This window comes from Hyperoodon ampullatus (assembly GCF_949752795.1).
Source record: "Hyperoodon ampullatus genome assembly, chromosome: 1".
Lineage (NCBI taxonomy): Eukaryota > Metazoa > Chordata > Mammalia > Artiodactyla > Ziphiidae > Hyperoodon > Hyperoodon ampullatus.
Window position 1 is genome coordinate 16,223,138 of NC_136914.1, and position 16,771 is coordinate 16,239,908.

The following is a 16,771-nucleotide window of genomic DNA, read 5'->3' on the forward strand; positions in this document are numbered from 1 at the left end:
GGTTGTTTGTTTTGAGGATATTAAGCCTCATGAGCTGTTTGTAAATTTTGGAGACTAATCCATAGGGTAAATTTGGGTATACATTATTACAATAGACTTGGTTCTGCAAGTCTCTTTATTACAAAAGACTTTATTCTGAGGTCTCTGCCTCAAACAGCCTGCTCCGATTTCTGGCCTGAAGTTTGCAAACTAAATTTAAGTCATAGCATAGCATATCTGCAATTCAATAATCATTACAATCACCAAAAGTCAAGGTCTAAGAGCAAACTGATGTCATCTAAGAACACCATATACTCCAGTTTCTCCAGTTCCTGACTAGAGCAAAGAAGCTTCTGAAAACATGTAAGTGTCTGAAGAGTCATATAGCTTTACACTTAGAATATCTGAGAAAATTAGATAAATTGACTTTGGTTGAAAGACACAACTCTGTAGGTGCCTAATCACAATATAACAATAGGATATTATTATAAAGTAATATATTAATATAATATAAATTAACATAATTTTATAGCAATTATATATATTATAAACATATCAGTATCAACACTTCTAAGCAATTTAAATTTATTTTTACTCATTTAATTTTCACAACACTATGATGTAGAAAAATTATAATCACCATTTGTAGAAGTGGAAACTCAGACACAAAGAGTTTAAGTGCCTTGCCTAAGATTCCACAGCAAATAAGTGCTAGAGTCAGATTTGAGCCCGCGTACTCAGTCTTCAGAATCATGCTCTCAACCATCCACTGTACCTCTCCTGTACCTCCTCTGCCGATGCCGCTTTAGTAGTAACGTGGCATAATAGAGTCTCAATGAAATCCACAGAAATCATAAGCTCTGAACATACCATGGCTCCATCTTAATTGCAGGAAGAATTACATTAAACTCACAATTTATGAATTCAGCCAAGACCTGTAATTTCATCAATATGATCACGCTAATGGACAGGGTTTCTCAAACTGTAAGTTAATTCCCATTAGTGGGTCATGACTATTATTTTTTAAAATGAAGTAAAAGAGACTAGAAGACACCAGAAATCATTCAATGTAATAGAGGTGAAGTGTGTGTATGTGTGTATGTGTGTGCGTGTGTGCTGGTTTCAGAAATGATTTATTAACTAAAGTTTGCGGTTAAAAGAAAAAAAATAAGTCTTTGTTCAAGGAGCCAACGAATCCTCTTTTAAGAAGGGTTAATTCTATTGCCTCCCTGTGGATCATTAGCAATAATGGCACTGGACAGTCAACACGTTTTAACCTTTTAAGGAGGAAAGCTTGGAGTTTCATCTGAACCAGATAGATTATACTCAGAACTGTAGCCGCCACCTAGCCTGTCTATGAGAAGGTAATAAGGTAGAATGTGGAGTCTTGAAAATTAACCCTTGGGAAATCCCAGGGGAATTAATGCCATTGGTTATTTAATCAGCCATCTCATTCTCTACCAACACAACCAAAAGACCATTCATCCTCACTAGAACACTTGACACTGGAAAAAGCAACTAAGTACCAAGGTTTGAGCTAGTTCCCACTCTTGTATTTAAGATTCCTTTTTCTGCCTGCTCAGTGCACGAGCCTGACATTTTTCTTTGTTCTTACGGGCATATATCTAGCTTCCTCCCACAGATCTCTTGCCTGGCAAGAACAGACTCTTAACATTATTCTCCCCCCACAAATGTCAAAAATGCATAAGCATGCAGTGCATGCTGGGCTGTGGGTGACAAAGAGGGAAAGATCCAAGGCAGTCATAGGCAATATCAATTTCTTTCATGCAATTATGCATGGCCTTCACACTCTTAAGGGGGCCATAATTGTAAGAGGTGCCTCTTAGTTTATTCAAGCAGTCAGCTACATCTTACTGCATACCCACAGTGGTCAGAGCTTCGTGTGGTGGATGGTGGGAATTACTGCCCTCACACTCCAGGAGCTTGCAATTCAGTGTAGAGACAAGGCAAACAGGTGTGATTAAAAGATATTACTTCATATTTCAAGAAAAAGAATTATTTTTCAAAAAATGTTCAAAATACAAATTACATTTTATTACAGATTCACAAGAATAAACGTTGTACACTTATAAAACATATAATTATCTATGTTTCCTTGAAATTTATTGAGATTTATGAGTTTTGAATAATAAATTTTTATTTATTATTTTTTTGTTTTAGTCCTTCTGACTAAAGATGGCAAATGTTGACTTATGCAAACAAATAATAATAATCAATTTAAAATTAACATTTGCCATGGTAAAAAGAGCATGGACAGTGGTGGAAATGCGTCCAAGCAGCAGTTACTCTAGAAAAGGCATACAAGTGTAAATCACTGCTGAGATAAAAATGAAGGGATCTTCTATTATTTTTTCCCCCAGTTCTTCCAACCAAAGTCTCAATTGCAATCTTTCTCTTTGACCACTAAGAAACATTATAAAATCTGAAGTCCTGTGTACTTATGTCCATTTTAAGTATTTATAGTGAAAAAAATCACTATCACTCAAAGTTGTAATATCTAAAATGTGATTAATGCTTTTGCATTGATTTGCATTCTTATGGGATACAGAACTTCATGCAGTAGGTGATACAGTCTGTAGCCTAAGATGAGAAACTTGCTCAAGTATTTTTGGCCAGTTCTTGAAGATATAAGACTAACACCCAAGTTTTCTCATTCCAAATTTAATCATCTCTACAGGAGGAGATAGAATGAACTCGTGATTTAATGTATAATTGTATGTATCCCATTATTCAACAACAAGCAGTTTTTTACAGATCATCAGAAATGCAAATTGTTTGAATCTGCAAAGAAATCCAGTCAGAAGAGCAAATACTATCATCTGACGCTACATTTATCATTTTCCTACAGTTAACACTCTACAACCAGATGCATCGCCTTCCAGAAGCCCTACATTATCCTCAGTATCAGTAACAGTTCTGGAAAACATCTCCCAGTCTCAAGGTATGACTTCTGTGTGTATGAGTGGAAGCTTGCTTCGCCTGACCCTTTCTCACCAAGAAAACCTCACCAATTTAAAAAACAGCTTATTGAGGTATAACTTATACACAACAAAGCTGCACATCCTCAAAAGAGGGAGGGCACACGAGGAAACTTTTGGAGGTGATGACTCTGTCTATTACCTTGATTGTGGGGGTGGTTTCATGGGTATATGCATGTGTCCAAACTCATCAGATTGTATACATTAACTCCCTACCGATCTTGAGTCATAAGACAGAACTCTTTCAGAATGAGATAAAATGTTTTCACTCCAAGACTCATACCTATAAATCACAGAGGCTCACCTAAACGGGGAGTGGGGAGGTGGGGGGGGAGGATTGTGAGAATTGGCACACATTAACCAAAGGTGACTTTTTTTCTTTCTTAAAATAATAGGCACTGAGAACGCAAAAAATGCAAGCTCTTCTTCACCCAGCCCCTCCTATTCCAGTGAGTAATACGTGCATCTTCGTTCAAGGCAGTAGAACTGCAGAAGGTTTGAATGTTACCAATAAGGGAAGGGACTCAACTATAGACAGCCTTTTCTCAACTTTACTGAACCTGCAATCCCATTATAATCCTATATAATTGAAAGTTTCCTCCCATTGAGTCTGGTTTTAATACATACACTTTGGGGATTTTTTTTTCTTACCTTAGTGCTAAGCAGCTACCACCAGGGGTCAAAGTGAATTGATGGGACTAATCTCTGATAAGCCAAAGTGCATGGGCAGAGATCTCCATAAAAATGAATTTTCACCTTTACAAAACTTTATCTTAATGTTAAAAATGGCCTTTTAAGAAAAGTTACATTTTAGCAAAAACATATATATGTCAGCCACTGTTTATGCTAGGACTGAATAGAGAATATTCATTAATTTCCCTGAAAATTAAGAATAAGATGAATATATATGAAGCTGTGATGATAAAAGATTATCTTAGGTTTAGGTAAAGTCATTCCATTCAATAAGTCAGTATTGCCTTTACTGAGCTGCTGATTCATGCCATCTTCATTTTGGGAGGCACTAATGATCTCATGTAAGGTCTAATATGAACCCAGCAGAACTTACTTAAAACAAATATTTAACCATAACAGTGGAGTGTAACCCACCCTACAAATGAATCGCCTAGCTATTCTCAACCCCCCGGTAAATATAAGGAGGACATATGCCAGCAGATGAGAACACCTAACTAAATAGTAACTATAACATCTATATCTCTACTTATATCCCTATGACAGCTTTTTCCTTTCTTCACTCTTGTTTTAACCTGGGAAATGACCATCAGAAAAGAAGGCAGATGCTAAAACAAACAAACAGCAAAGCCCTTCTTTTAATGAGAACAGGAAAAACTCACCCTAGTTTACTGTAGCAACACCACTCCCCCAAGCAGACATTCACAAATACACACATGCTTATCTTTCTTGGACCATATTGTTCCACCATGATATCCATCTATATCCACTTATGTTATTGTATGCCTTTTTAGTCCTAAGATAATTTTACAGAAAGATATTAGTGTTTTTTTTAAGAAGCCAGCTTTATGAATAGAGCGTTTCCACTAGAACGAGAAGAGGATATATATTTCTTTTTCTTCCAGTTTTATTGAGATATAATTGACATACAGCACTGCATAAGTTTTAGGTGTACAGCATAATGATTTGACTTACATACATCATGAAACTTATCACAATAAGTTAGTGAACATCCATCACCTCATATGGATACAAAATTAAAGACATAGAAAAATTTTTTTTCTTGTGATGAGAACTCTGGGGACTTGCTCTCTTAACAACTTTCCTATGTAACATACAACAGAGTTAATTCTATTTATCATGTTATACATTAAAACCCTAGTGCTTATTTATCTTATAATTGGAAGTTTGTGCCTTCTGACTGCCTTCATCCAAGCTATGTATTAGTAACTTCACTATAAAGTAGTAAAGAATATAAAGTGTGAATATGGTTCTGACCATAGGGGACAGCTTCTGCCTGGCCAGTCTCCCATCTCCTCATTCCTTCAGTCACCAGGAAAGTGGGAACTGTCTTCCTTAGGTTTGGAGTTTCATTTCAGAAAGGCTACAAGACTGACATCAAGTGGATACATCAGAAATGACAACTAGGGCAAAACCCAGGAATCAGATAATTATCTTCTTTGCTTAAAAAAAAACTTCTTTTAAATAGAATGATGTTTAAAGAAGAAAGGAAGCATACATGCTTTCCCTCAGTTCATGAACTATTTGTTGTGAAATTCAATAGCCACTCTAACTGACAATGTCTCCAATACTTTTTAGGTATTATTTTGCCTGTGGTTATTGCTTTGATTGCAATAACACTTTCAGTCTTTGCTTTGGTGGGTTTGTATCGAATGTGCTGGAAGACAGACCCAGGTAGGTAACAGTGTTTTGTTTCATTTTGTTTTCCTAAAAGGAGAATATACATGCTCAGTCTAAACTTGAATTTAAACTCTTAAGAGGAGAGAGGAATCATACACAGAAACAAACTGCTGTATTGCTTGATCACAGAGGTAGAGGGAAAGGGGCATAGAAATCCATTGAATACTGGTGAAGGTAAGGAGTAGAAATTAGCTACTAATGGCAGATAATACCTAATATGGACACTTTTTTAAAATGAAAAAGCCCTAGTTTTGTGGGCAGTCAGGGGAATATGGTAGTAAAGAAGGCATGAAATGACATGTGTTAGCTATAGCGAAGATTTGTTCCATTTCCATATAACAGAGAATAAAGGGAAGTATCGCTAAGAATTTCACTTTGGGACCCATAATTTCAAGAAGAGTGTTTTGTGACTTACGTCCCTCCTGGGAGGCATGGCTTCCTTCCTATGAAGGTGTCTTCCACAACTGTGTGTTCTGCTAATTGAATCAGTTCCTCAGGATTGAACCCTATTGCAATTTTTAGAGGGATTCTAGTCTAACAGTTCTTTATTATCCTCCTTAATCTCTCCATTAGCTTTGGAAAGTCTTTCTTCTTTCATTTAAAATGACACTGCCTTCTTTTACAGCCTCACTCTTTTTCTTCTTTTTGCTGCTTCATCTTCTTCTCCCTGCCTCTTGAATATTTATGATTCCCATAATGGCATTACATTTTAAAGCCTTTTTTAAAATAAACTTTTAAACCTTAGGATAGATCTAGATTTACAGAAAAGTTGTGAAGATAGGTAGAGAGTTCCCATCTGCCCTTATTATTAATATCTTACGTTAGTATGGTTTATTTGTCACAATTAATTGACTGAAATTGATACATTATTAACTAAAGTCCCGATTTTATTGAGATTTCTTTCGGTCTTTATTCAGTCTTTTTTCTGTGCCAGGAACTTGAGCTCTCTTTTTAGTTCATGCTTCCACTGAATCCCCCTCCAGTTCCCAGGAACTCACCTATGTTATCTTAAACTTCAATCTATCTTTCCATGTCAGACACCTTCCTGGTTGTATAATGTAGTGCCATGTATTCTGCTTCATCCATGTTATTCCTTCTCTTAGAATGTCCAGCCCACTGCTTAACTTTTATAACACACCTTAACTTTTATAACACACCTAATCTCCATCTTATCCATATGGATCTAGCTTAAAAACAAACTTAATCCATATTTTTTGACACCCCATCTCTTTAAGCAGAGTGGAGTGTTCTATTACTTCTAATTCCACAGAATTTAATGATAGTATTCATCACACTATAATATAGTTACTTCTCTATAAGCCTGCTCCCCCTGCAAGTCAAACATCTTATTCTGTCTAGGCTGCTGTAACAAAAATGCCATAGACTGGGTGGCTTAAACAACAAACATTTATTTCTCACAGTTCCCGAGGCTGAGAAGTTCAACCAACACACCATCAGATTTGACGTCTGATGAGTGCACTCTTCCTGGTTTTCAGATCTGCCTGCGTCTTCTTGGGACGCAGAAGGGACAAGAGAATTCTCTGGGGTCTCTTTTATAAGGGCACTAAGCCATTCCTAAGGACTCTGCCCTCATGACCTAATCACTTTCCAAAGGCCCAGCATCCTAATACCATCACATTGGGCATTAAGATTTAACATATGAATTTTGAGGGGACACAAACATTCAGTCCATAACTTCAGGCAACCCCTCCAAGTCACAAACTACATATGACTCACATGGCATTGTGCATAATAAATAGCAGAGAGAGACTTATGATACGCTTGTTGAGTTAAATTTTGTAATTTTCAGTAAAATAGAACCTTTCCTTTCCTCACTTTAATTCTAAACAGTTCACTAACAGAACTCTACCTAAGTCTCATATACTGTTAAAAAGTAAAAATGAATCATTTTTATGAGCCACACTCTTCTTTGTTTACCCCATGGACAATGTGCCCCCAGGACACTAATGAATGCTGTTCCTGAGGCCAATCCCTGACTGTGCAGGGCGCGGACAGTTTGGAGCCTGAGCAGGACAGTGCAAGGGAAAGTAGTGATATGAAAACAGCAGTGTCCATTTTAGCTCTTGCTGTAAAATAAGAAGAAAACAAATCAATGTCTTTCCCTCTGGGAGTTAGTGAATAAAATTCTTAATAAAGTCTGAAATATGTTTCCTCACTCAGTTTCCAGAGGGGAAATAGCATTTTTATAAATCAGTTTAATTTCTCTAAGTTTCTAAACCACCAATCCTATCTTTTATGGGAACTCAACCAATCTAGTTGAAGCCAGTGGGTGTTGAGTATACAGGATAGGGAAAAAAAAGTGTGGGCTAAATCCATTAGTAAAAATACCCTGTACTGAAAAACTGCTTTGCATAGGAAGATTTGCAAATAAGTTATTTGAAAAGTTGACACTTTCTATTAAAGGGGACTTTATAGGTGAACTGGATCATTCAGAAAAAAGGTATGAGATTCCTACCACTATGGAGAGTTATTCTGAAGACATGCAATAGTTTATAACCAAGTTGGGCAATTGTACAATTAGCCAAATCTACTTGTCAACTTTGTTTTCCAAACAGAATTAACAGCATTGTTATCATTAAATTAGCACCATTAAATGCCCAGCGTTAATCACTCTTCAAGTATGTGGGTGAGACTTCATTAAGTTCAGAAAATTCGTAAACCCACTGTGCTCTCTGGAAGCCAATATGAATCAGAGATTTCTGTATGAAATTAAGCTTATCTGGATAATGTTGACAGTAGTGTGAGCTTTAACCCAAATAACAGTGGCATATATGCAGAAAGTAGTCTGCTGGTATGCATCTATCTGCTAATGAACCCATATTGCAGTATTCTAAGAAAAAATATTAAAACAGGCAAACAAGAAAATATCTGCTCATTGTGAAACAGGGCTATGAGCAGTACAGGTGATATCATACATAACAGTTATAATGGGCATTTTTAAATGTTGTTAAAACCCTACTGATGGTAGGGAAGATGAAGTTAGATCTAGTTGGTGAACAGCATACCGTGCCATGAATTAAATTCTAGGGATAAAGATTCATGTTGGAGTAACTTAGCCAAGGTGACAGAAATAGCAGTAGCCAAAATTTTCATGGAAATCAACGTCTTTATAAAACAATCATGGTCAAAGTCAAGGGAATGATATTCAAAGGCATATCCTGATGACAAGAGCTACCTTAGAGATGAAAGGAAATCCAAGAGATGGGAGCCAAGCCATGGAATAAAATCACAGCAAAATCCGGAACAAAGCAAGGACCTTAAGTGATTACATTAAATATTTTGCCTAATAGGTCACAGATTAATGCAAGGTTTGACCAGCATGATCTGCTCCCGAGAGGCCATGCTCTTGTGCAAAATGAATCACTCTGCGTTCTCATGGGCCCGACTTGCTTTCTACCGACCCTCATGGAACAGCCTGGCAAAGCAGGCAAAAGATTAGTTACAGTTAGTAGGCTCAGTGACGTTTTGTAGGGCACTTCTGAGAAGCTGAATCCGTGGGCTTCAGATGCAATTAGAAGCAATATCAGCATCATGGCTCACCACAAATACAGAGATTTAGGTCCCCAGAGAGAGCAACATATAAAGAAAAGCCAAAAATTCAAGTCTTTGTTTTAAGAAGGTAATTCAATACTCTGAGAAGAATTTGTTTCCAGAGATACTGAAACCTTTTTTGGTGTCTGTGGGATGTACAATAATGGATAATAGTTCCACACAGTGATACGAAACTATAAGATTAAAATTAGCGGGAAGCAGCCGCATAGCACAGGGAGATCAGCTCGGTGCTTTGTGACCACCTAGAGGGGTGGGATAGGGAGGGTGGGAGGGAGGGAGACGCAAGAGGGAAGAGATATGGGAACATGTATATGTATAACTGATTCACTTTGTTATAAAGCAGAAACGAACACACCATTGTAAAGCAATTATACTCCAATAAAGATGTTTAAAAAAAAATTAGTCCAGAGCTAAGTTCAGTGGAGTTAGTCTAGTTGAGACTATACCATGAATGTATTAGCTGTGACTAAGGAATGAGTAGTTACCACGTCTGAGGAAATGGTCAGTGGGACGGGGAATGGGGTGAGAGACTGAAACGTTAAAAATTGGCTTTAGAGACATCTTTGAGCAGAAAGTGGCAGGGGTCTCAGGTTTTTTGCAGCCAAGCTTCTCACAATTCTAATAAAAATTCCCTCCCCTCCTAGGCACACCTGAAAATGGAAATGACCAGTAAGTAATGCTGCATCATTGTTTTCTTCTAGAAGCTCTGACCCTGTCATTTATATAGGGGAAAGTATTGATCCTCTACTCATACTTCTTCTTCGGGTTTTTCAAGCATTTTGCAGAAGGCGTAGTACATGGGGTTTGGCTACCTATTTGTCAGAGAGGTCTCAAGTATGAGAAATTCAACTGAGAAGTTCCAACAACTGGCTCTTAAGCTTGGGTAAAGTGGTAATATCAGAAATCAAAAGTTGCCCCAAAACACCATAGAAAAACATAGTTAGAGTTTTAAAATAGTTTTCCCATTGAAATTTTCAATATGCTTCTCACAATTAGGGAAAAATCATGCCTTCACCTTGAGACAGCTCTGAGTGGCTTTACTTTAACAACAGATGGTTATTTTGCTTCGACTTTACTAAAACAAACAAAGCAGTTGTTAGCAATCCAACCAACTGTTACAATCAAGGTGCTGCAAAGAGACAAACTATTTTAATGTCAAAACCAAATTCTGCGGTTAAGTTTTCTGTGTTGACCTGACTTTGTAGCCTGCATTTTTGTGGGTGTTTTTGTATATTCATTGGGATGTGAACTTTAAGAAAAATGTCCCTACACCACCTACCCTTCTTAATTAAAAGTAGAGGTTCTTGAGATGTCCAAGGGGAGGAACTGGGGTTTGAAACTATTTTGAGTCTGAGAAGGGATAGGTGGGAACTCTTGTTGAAATAGACAGTTCAGACACTATACTGCAGTATCCACGACCTCATGAAAAGGAATTACCCAGAACTCAGATCAGTCCAAAAGGTTTGGAAACATTTCCATGTCTTCCCCTCACAATTCAGAAGTGGAGGCATGTGCAACATGGACCTCATGACAGGTGGGGTTGTTTTTGTTTTTTTAATTTGGCTGTGCCACTCGGCATGAGGGATGTTAGTTCTCTCACCAGGGATGGAAACTGTGCCCCCTGCATTGAGAGCGCAGAGTCTTAACCACCAGACCACCAGGGAAGTCTCTACATGACCCATCTTGATGTTTAATTTAGCTGATGATCTGATCATCACCGTAACAGAATAACAGAGATTTATTGGCTTGATTCCAGAAATGAAAGTGCTATAAAAGTATATGTGTCTGTACATGAAGAAACACAAGTTTTGCCATAGAAACACAAAAAAATATATATGCATGTGTATCTTCTTCTTTCTGTTTGTATCATGTTTACTTTCCTTCACAGATATGTAATGCTAATTACTGTGGTGCTAACTTAATGTTTTCTGTTCCAAATAGACCTCAGTCCGATAAAGAGAGTGTGAAGCTTCTCACTGTTAAGACAATTTCTCATGAGTCTGGTAAGCTCCCAGATTGTCGATTAGATGAAAAATTGTTATTTCAAAATCTAACTTCGATTTTGTTCATGTGAACATAACCAAAAAGCATAACTTCTCTAGAAAAACTCAATCATTAACTCCCAAGAAATACAAAATTCTCCTATGAAGGAAAGATGAGCCCTAGAAATATCATTTTTGGTAAGATTATTAGACTATCTGGCTTTTGGAGGTTGCATGCAGATGTGTTCTAAAGAATGGGTGGTGACTAGAGGCATTTTCTATTCTGCAGTAGTGGCAGAAAAAACATTAAGTATGCTGCAGGGTTTTCTTTAAAGTATTGCTGTTGTTTTGTTTCATTTTTGGTAATGGTTGTGTACAGTCAACTGGAACTAGGATTCATCAGTTAAAATGTATATCATATTTTATATCACTTCAAATACTTTAATTGAGCTTCTCAGTAAGGACAAAACACAATTTCCTGTTGATAAAATTTACATTTCTTTTTTCTAGTTTCTTAGGTTTTGATTTTGTTTGGTTTGAAATCTAAAAAGATTTTCAAAATATAGGTATGATTTGTATGAATTATATTTGTATTGTAAGCAATGAAAAATGAGAGGCTAGATAGTTTTTAAAAATTAAAAAACACAGATTACATTTTTGCTTTGAGTAAACAAAATATTTAAAACATCAATATGACAAAAAAATAAAAAGTAAAAAAAAGTAATTATGAGTTTTATGAAACAATCTATGTGGCTTTAAATTAAATATCAAGTTACATCAAGACATTTACTATATCCAGTCCCCCCAATTTTACCTATACAAAATACTCCCATAATACATATGTTATGTGAAGTGAGAGCTATCAGATGATAAACATTATAAATATGGTGCAAAAAAAAAATTTGTAAAACAAAAGGCTATAAATATAGTCCCAACTGAAGAACAACATATCAAAGGCTGAATGAGATCCCCATTTCAGGTAGGAGATTCTAACCAGACCAAACTACAACAGATAAACAAAAGAGTTGAAAAGCAAGGGTACCCAAAATCTGCAGAGACATGGCCAAATCCCTCATGGGAGCCATTTTCTTAAGAGAGACTTTCATTCTTGTATCTCTTACACACTTCTTTATTCCCACACTGTTCTCTTGAAGGTAATCATATGAATGAATGAAAGAGTAAAATTCCTCCACAGATAATTGGAAACCACTCACCAGGTTCTCCTAGCTGTTTACCAGCCTTGACTAAGTAGCTGAGCCTATTCTACTTGGTCAGGGAAAACCTCCAGGCAACCAGACTAAACGTGAACTAGTCTTGAGTAAGGTTATGAAGGACCCAGAGTGTGACTACACCATTTATCAAGAAAAGTTCTCAGAATCTGCCTGTGACTTGTAAGCAGCATGACAACCTGTAATTTCATGCACGCTCCTTTATCCCCTCGGGATTTAAACCAAACACTCGGCAGCTTCTGGGGGTCTCCAAGCTGTGGACCAGAAGCCTCTGTATAGGAGCCCTTGGCTCTCCTGGTGAGGAGGGGGCTGAGATCAGGACCACCTGCTCTGCTACCTATTTCTACCAGGGAAATGACAATTGACACCAGAATCGCGGCTTTCAGGAGGGGAAATCCACAGAGAAACCTTGTGTTTCTTGGTTGCAGATTTGCTTTCTGATTCTTCTTCAAGGCCCAAGGATAATTCTGTGTAAGCTACTATCTCCCACCCTCATACTAACTGCAATAATAAGTGGGTAGATCATGGTGGGATAGTTAAGAAGACCCTTAACTACCCAAACTTCCTTTTCTTCATAAGTAGCTTTTCAGGTCATAGGTCTAAGGAGGAAATATTTCTATGGAAATAATAAGATCTAGTCTCTGGTACTTTTATTTCTGCCAACCTCAAGTTAGGAAGCACACTTCTTTTAATAAAATAATCTCTCAAAAGTCAACCTAGCTGATTATAGAAAATATTTGGTAATAGGGGAAAACTAAAATGGGTGACTCAGAGTTGATTTCAATAGCCTAGAACTGATAATCTAAAACAATGCTCTCCAAATTCTCTTTGTACTACCACAGTTTTTATTAAAGTCTGTCCACCATTAACAGGATTTGATGGTTCCTGAAACACCTGCAAACAAATCTCTTTCTACCTTCTTTCAAAACTTATTCAAATATGCTTTCCTTATAAAATTATGCTCACCACACTCAATAGAAATTACATTATTATAATTATTTTCACTTAAATATCTCTTCCCTAATAGTGACACCATTCTAAAATATAACTAGAATAGTCTGAAAGGATTAGGTTTTATATAAGTTCACAGGTTTAGCCTAAATTTCCACTATCTCCTATATAAAAATTTTTAAATAGTTAAAAAATACAGAAAAAGAATTTGATAGAATGAATGTGTGACTACTTACCACTCAGAACTGATGATTGTTATATTTCATATTATGTGCTACATGGCCTAAGGGACATAGTATTAATTAATGCACCAATGTGGGTAACAGCATGAAATTTGAGATCCAATGGTCTTAAGAATTCATTGGATTGGTCAGTATGTCAATTTATAAACTCTGGTCTTACATCTCAAAATAAATTTTGCCATTTTAGAGGTCAATATATCATGTTTCCAAGGAAACAGAGCTCTGCAGCAACTCACCTTCAGGGGGAATGCCAGTGGATGCTAAGTTTTCTGGGTTTCTACAAGCCTCTATGTGTAATGGTTATTGTTCTGAGTATTTTCTCCGGATAAGACAGTTCCTTGCCTCAAATCCTCCTCCTCTAATTGGCCATGATGTTCATCCAGCCACACTTCCTGCTTCTTCTAAATATGTTCTTTCTCAAGCAGGGTTCTTCCGTTGAAAATGTGGCCCATAATGTTTAAAATTTGATTATTTCAATTGGGAGCTTTCTTTAATGTAAAAGAAAAAGCCTATTAGGGCATACACAAGAATGTGCTTTCAGAAAAAAATGAGCACCAAACATAGCAGATCACGGAGTCCTTTATGAGAACATATAAGATGCCACTCAGGTTTAGTAAGAAGTCTTGCCAAGTTAAACATCCTCATGATTTACTACAAAATATACATGTGACGATGCATTTTAAACATGATTCCCACTTACACCACTCCTCAGAAAGTTAACGTACATTATCTCATTTTTAACATGTAAGGCTATATAAATATAAAGAAAATTGCCTAAATTAAGGAATACATGATTCCACAAAAGAAAGAAAATACTGTATCACTGAATTTAATTTCAAAGCATCACTTGGTTTTGAACTATTTGGAGGGAGAAAAAGCAGATCTGAATCCGTTTATAATTTTCCTTTGCTTAGAAAACTCTAATAAGTTTTTATTACTTAAGATTAAGTTCCAACACTTTAGCATGTCTACGAGGCCTTTCATGATGTGCCAGATTTCACTTGCTCAAATTCTGAACCACTTAATAACATGTACTTCCCAGATGTCACTCATCTCCTATCCTCTGTGTTCCTCACTGAACTCAAGCTCTTTTGAAGGAGGAGACAGCACCTTGGTCTCCTTTGTCACTCCCACCTCCCCTCCTACACATTGTGGTGATTATATATTATTCATATATTATTAGTATACTAATACTAATCAGTATGTTATGGTAATTACTCATTAAATGTACAGTTACTTTTCTGTTTATTTATGCTTTACAAACGTTCATTAACAACTAGAAATGAACAACTGTAAAGGTGAGGGAAAGATTCATAGATGTATAAAACCATACAGAGATTCAGCATCTGTCTTCACAGCCCTTCAATAGTTGCATCAATCTCTGCATTTACACCAAGGCTTCCTTGACTGTCCCAGCTGTACGTGGTCTTTCTCTCCTCTAACTGTTGATTGGCAAGTCAGCACGCATTACTGCCTTGAATATCTCTTCATGGCTTAAACTGCCATTTTAATATTTGACCACGTTATGCATAATGGAGAATGGGGGAAAGTGGAGAATAGAAAAGAATTAAAAATTACTTATAAGAGAAAACCTTGATATGATCAGTATTGGCATTTGGTGTATTTCTTTCCAGTTGTTTTTTTTTTTCTAAGTGTGTATGTACTTTGTTTGCTTTTACCGTATATATCATTATTGTAACTGTTATTTGAATCATATGGTTATTGAATCTTTCCACACTTTCTATTCCCAGTTAGACAGACTTTGGGAGATATTAAGAATTGAAGTTTTTCGTATGATTTGTTTTACATGACTCTGGCAGACAGTAGGGGTTCAATAAATGTTTCTTTTGTTTACTTCTTATTCCTGTACTTTATAGCCATGGATTCCAGGACATGCTGTGCTTTTTGTTAAATAAACAATAGTGAGCAAAGGGTTGTAGTGGGGCAGGGGCTGTGAGGGCTGTTGCTCTGAGCCTGACATTTTTTGAAGCAGAAGACTTGAGGAACTCTTGAAGGGGAGTCCCAGGTTTGTTCTTCTTAGGTCTCTGGTACTATTTACTATCGCCATGACAGTGCAGGTAGCGGGTGACATCAATGGAGTCCCCAGAAGACTGGTTTCCTAGCTGGCAGATAAAAGCTGGAGCAAAACAATGACATTTGTTCTCAAAGCTGGACACTTGGACCCATACTGCTTTTATATAATGTGACTGCTGTTGTTACTTGAATCTACATGAAAGACACAGGTAATGTGAAATGCTTTGAACACAAATCCAAGAGCAAGTAAAAATGCTTGGGGGCTTCCCTGGTGGCGCAGTGGTTAAGAATCTGCCTGCCAATGCAGGGGACACGGGTTCGAGTGCTGGGCCGGGAAGATCCCACATGCCGCGGAGCAACTAAGCCCATGTGCCACAACTACTGAGCCCACGCTCTAGAGCCCATGAGCCACAACTACTGAAGCCTGTGCACCTGGAGCCCTGCTCTGCAACAAGAGAAGCCACCGCAATGAGAAGCCTGAGCACCGCAATGAAGAGTAGCCCCTGCTTGCCGCAACTAGAGAAAGCCCACGTGCAGCAACGAAGACCCAATGCAGCCAAAAATAAATTAAATTAATAAATTAAAAAAAAAAAGCTTGGGGCCTCTCAGCTCCCCATCATCCTAAGTTAATATTTATCTTTATATTGATGATGGAATAACATTGTTATTTTGAGCAATGTTCCCTGTGCTGCTTTGTATGTCACCAAAGTATTCATGTTGGCCTATAAATTCATTTTCACAAAACTCTCACTGAATTATTTAAACAAAGGACCCTAGAATGTTTTCCTGATAAGATGGCATTTTAAATATATGATGTAGTTTTGCTCAGGCAGAGCCAGCTTATGGAACAAGCAAAATTGAATAATTTATTCCCTAGGGTGCCTCTCTTGCTATCACCTCCCAACTCACACCCCCTATCTGCAGGGAGTGAGTTAGCATTGCTCCTCTAGGGTAAAAATAAACAGTGGCCGAATAAAGCTCATAAATCTTGGTGAACAATTTCCAGGCAATACCAAGAGTTAAGTTGTGGCTCTAATGACGTTCTTGAAGGGAAATTGGACTTTCCTTGAAAAACAAAAAACAAGCCAAGAAACTTTTATTTTCATCGTTATTCACTCCCTGAGCTTATAGATCAAAGCATATCTTCTGTTTTTAGGTGAGCACTCTGCACAAGGAAAAACCAAGAACTGACAGCTTGATGAATCCTCTCCACACCTGGGCAATAAATATGTAAGTTCCCTAATTTCACTCACTGAGATACTCATTAATATCTGTTTTGTTAGCCTGCTGCAGCTCAGATTATTTTTAAAGACTTTTATAACCTGAAAAGTTAATAGCTTGTGTCAGTTAAACCACCATTTTCTATTTGTCTAAAAACAAACTCTAAGAAC

At 37.1% G+C, this 16,771-nt stretch overlaps 1 protein-coding gene across 1 annotated transcript in view; it reads left to right on the forward strand.

Moving 5' to 3' along the window:
* EMCN (endomucin) overlaps nt 1-16,571 on the forward strand; it is a gene marked incomplete at both ends in the record, with an annotated part of 87,439 nt that extends 70,868 nt beyond the window's left edge. Inside the window, 6 exons of the mRNA XM_079702085.1 lie at nt 2,849-2,941; nt 3,374-3,427; nt 5,268-5,363; nt 9,587-9,611; nt 10,884-10,945; nt 16,537-16,571. Coding sequence (XP_079558211.1) covers nt 2,849-2,941; nt 3,374-3,427; nt 5,268-5,363; nt 9,587-9,611; nt 10,884-10,945; nt 16,537-16,571 — 365 coding nt within the window. The remainder of the gene's footprint in view (nt 1-2,848; nt 2,942-3,373; nt 3,428-5,267; nt 5,364-9,586; nt 9,612-10,883; nt 10,946-16,536) is intronic.
* Nucleotides 16,572-16,771: the final 200 nt, after the last annotated feature.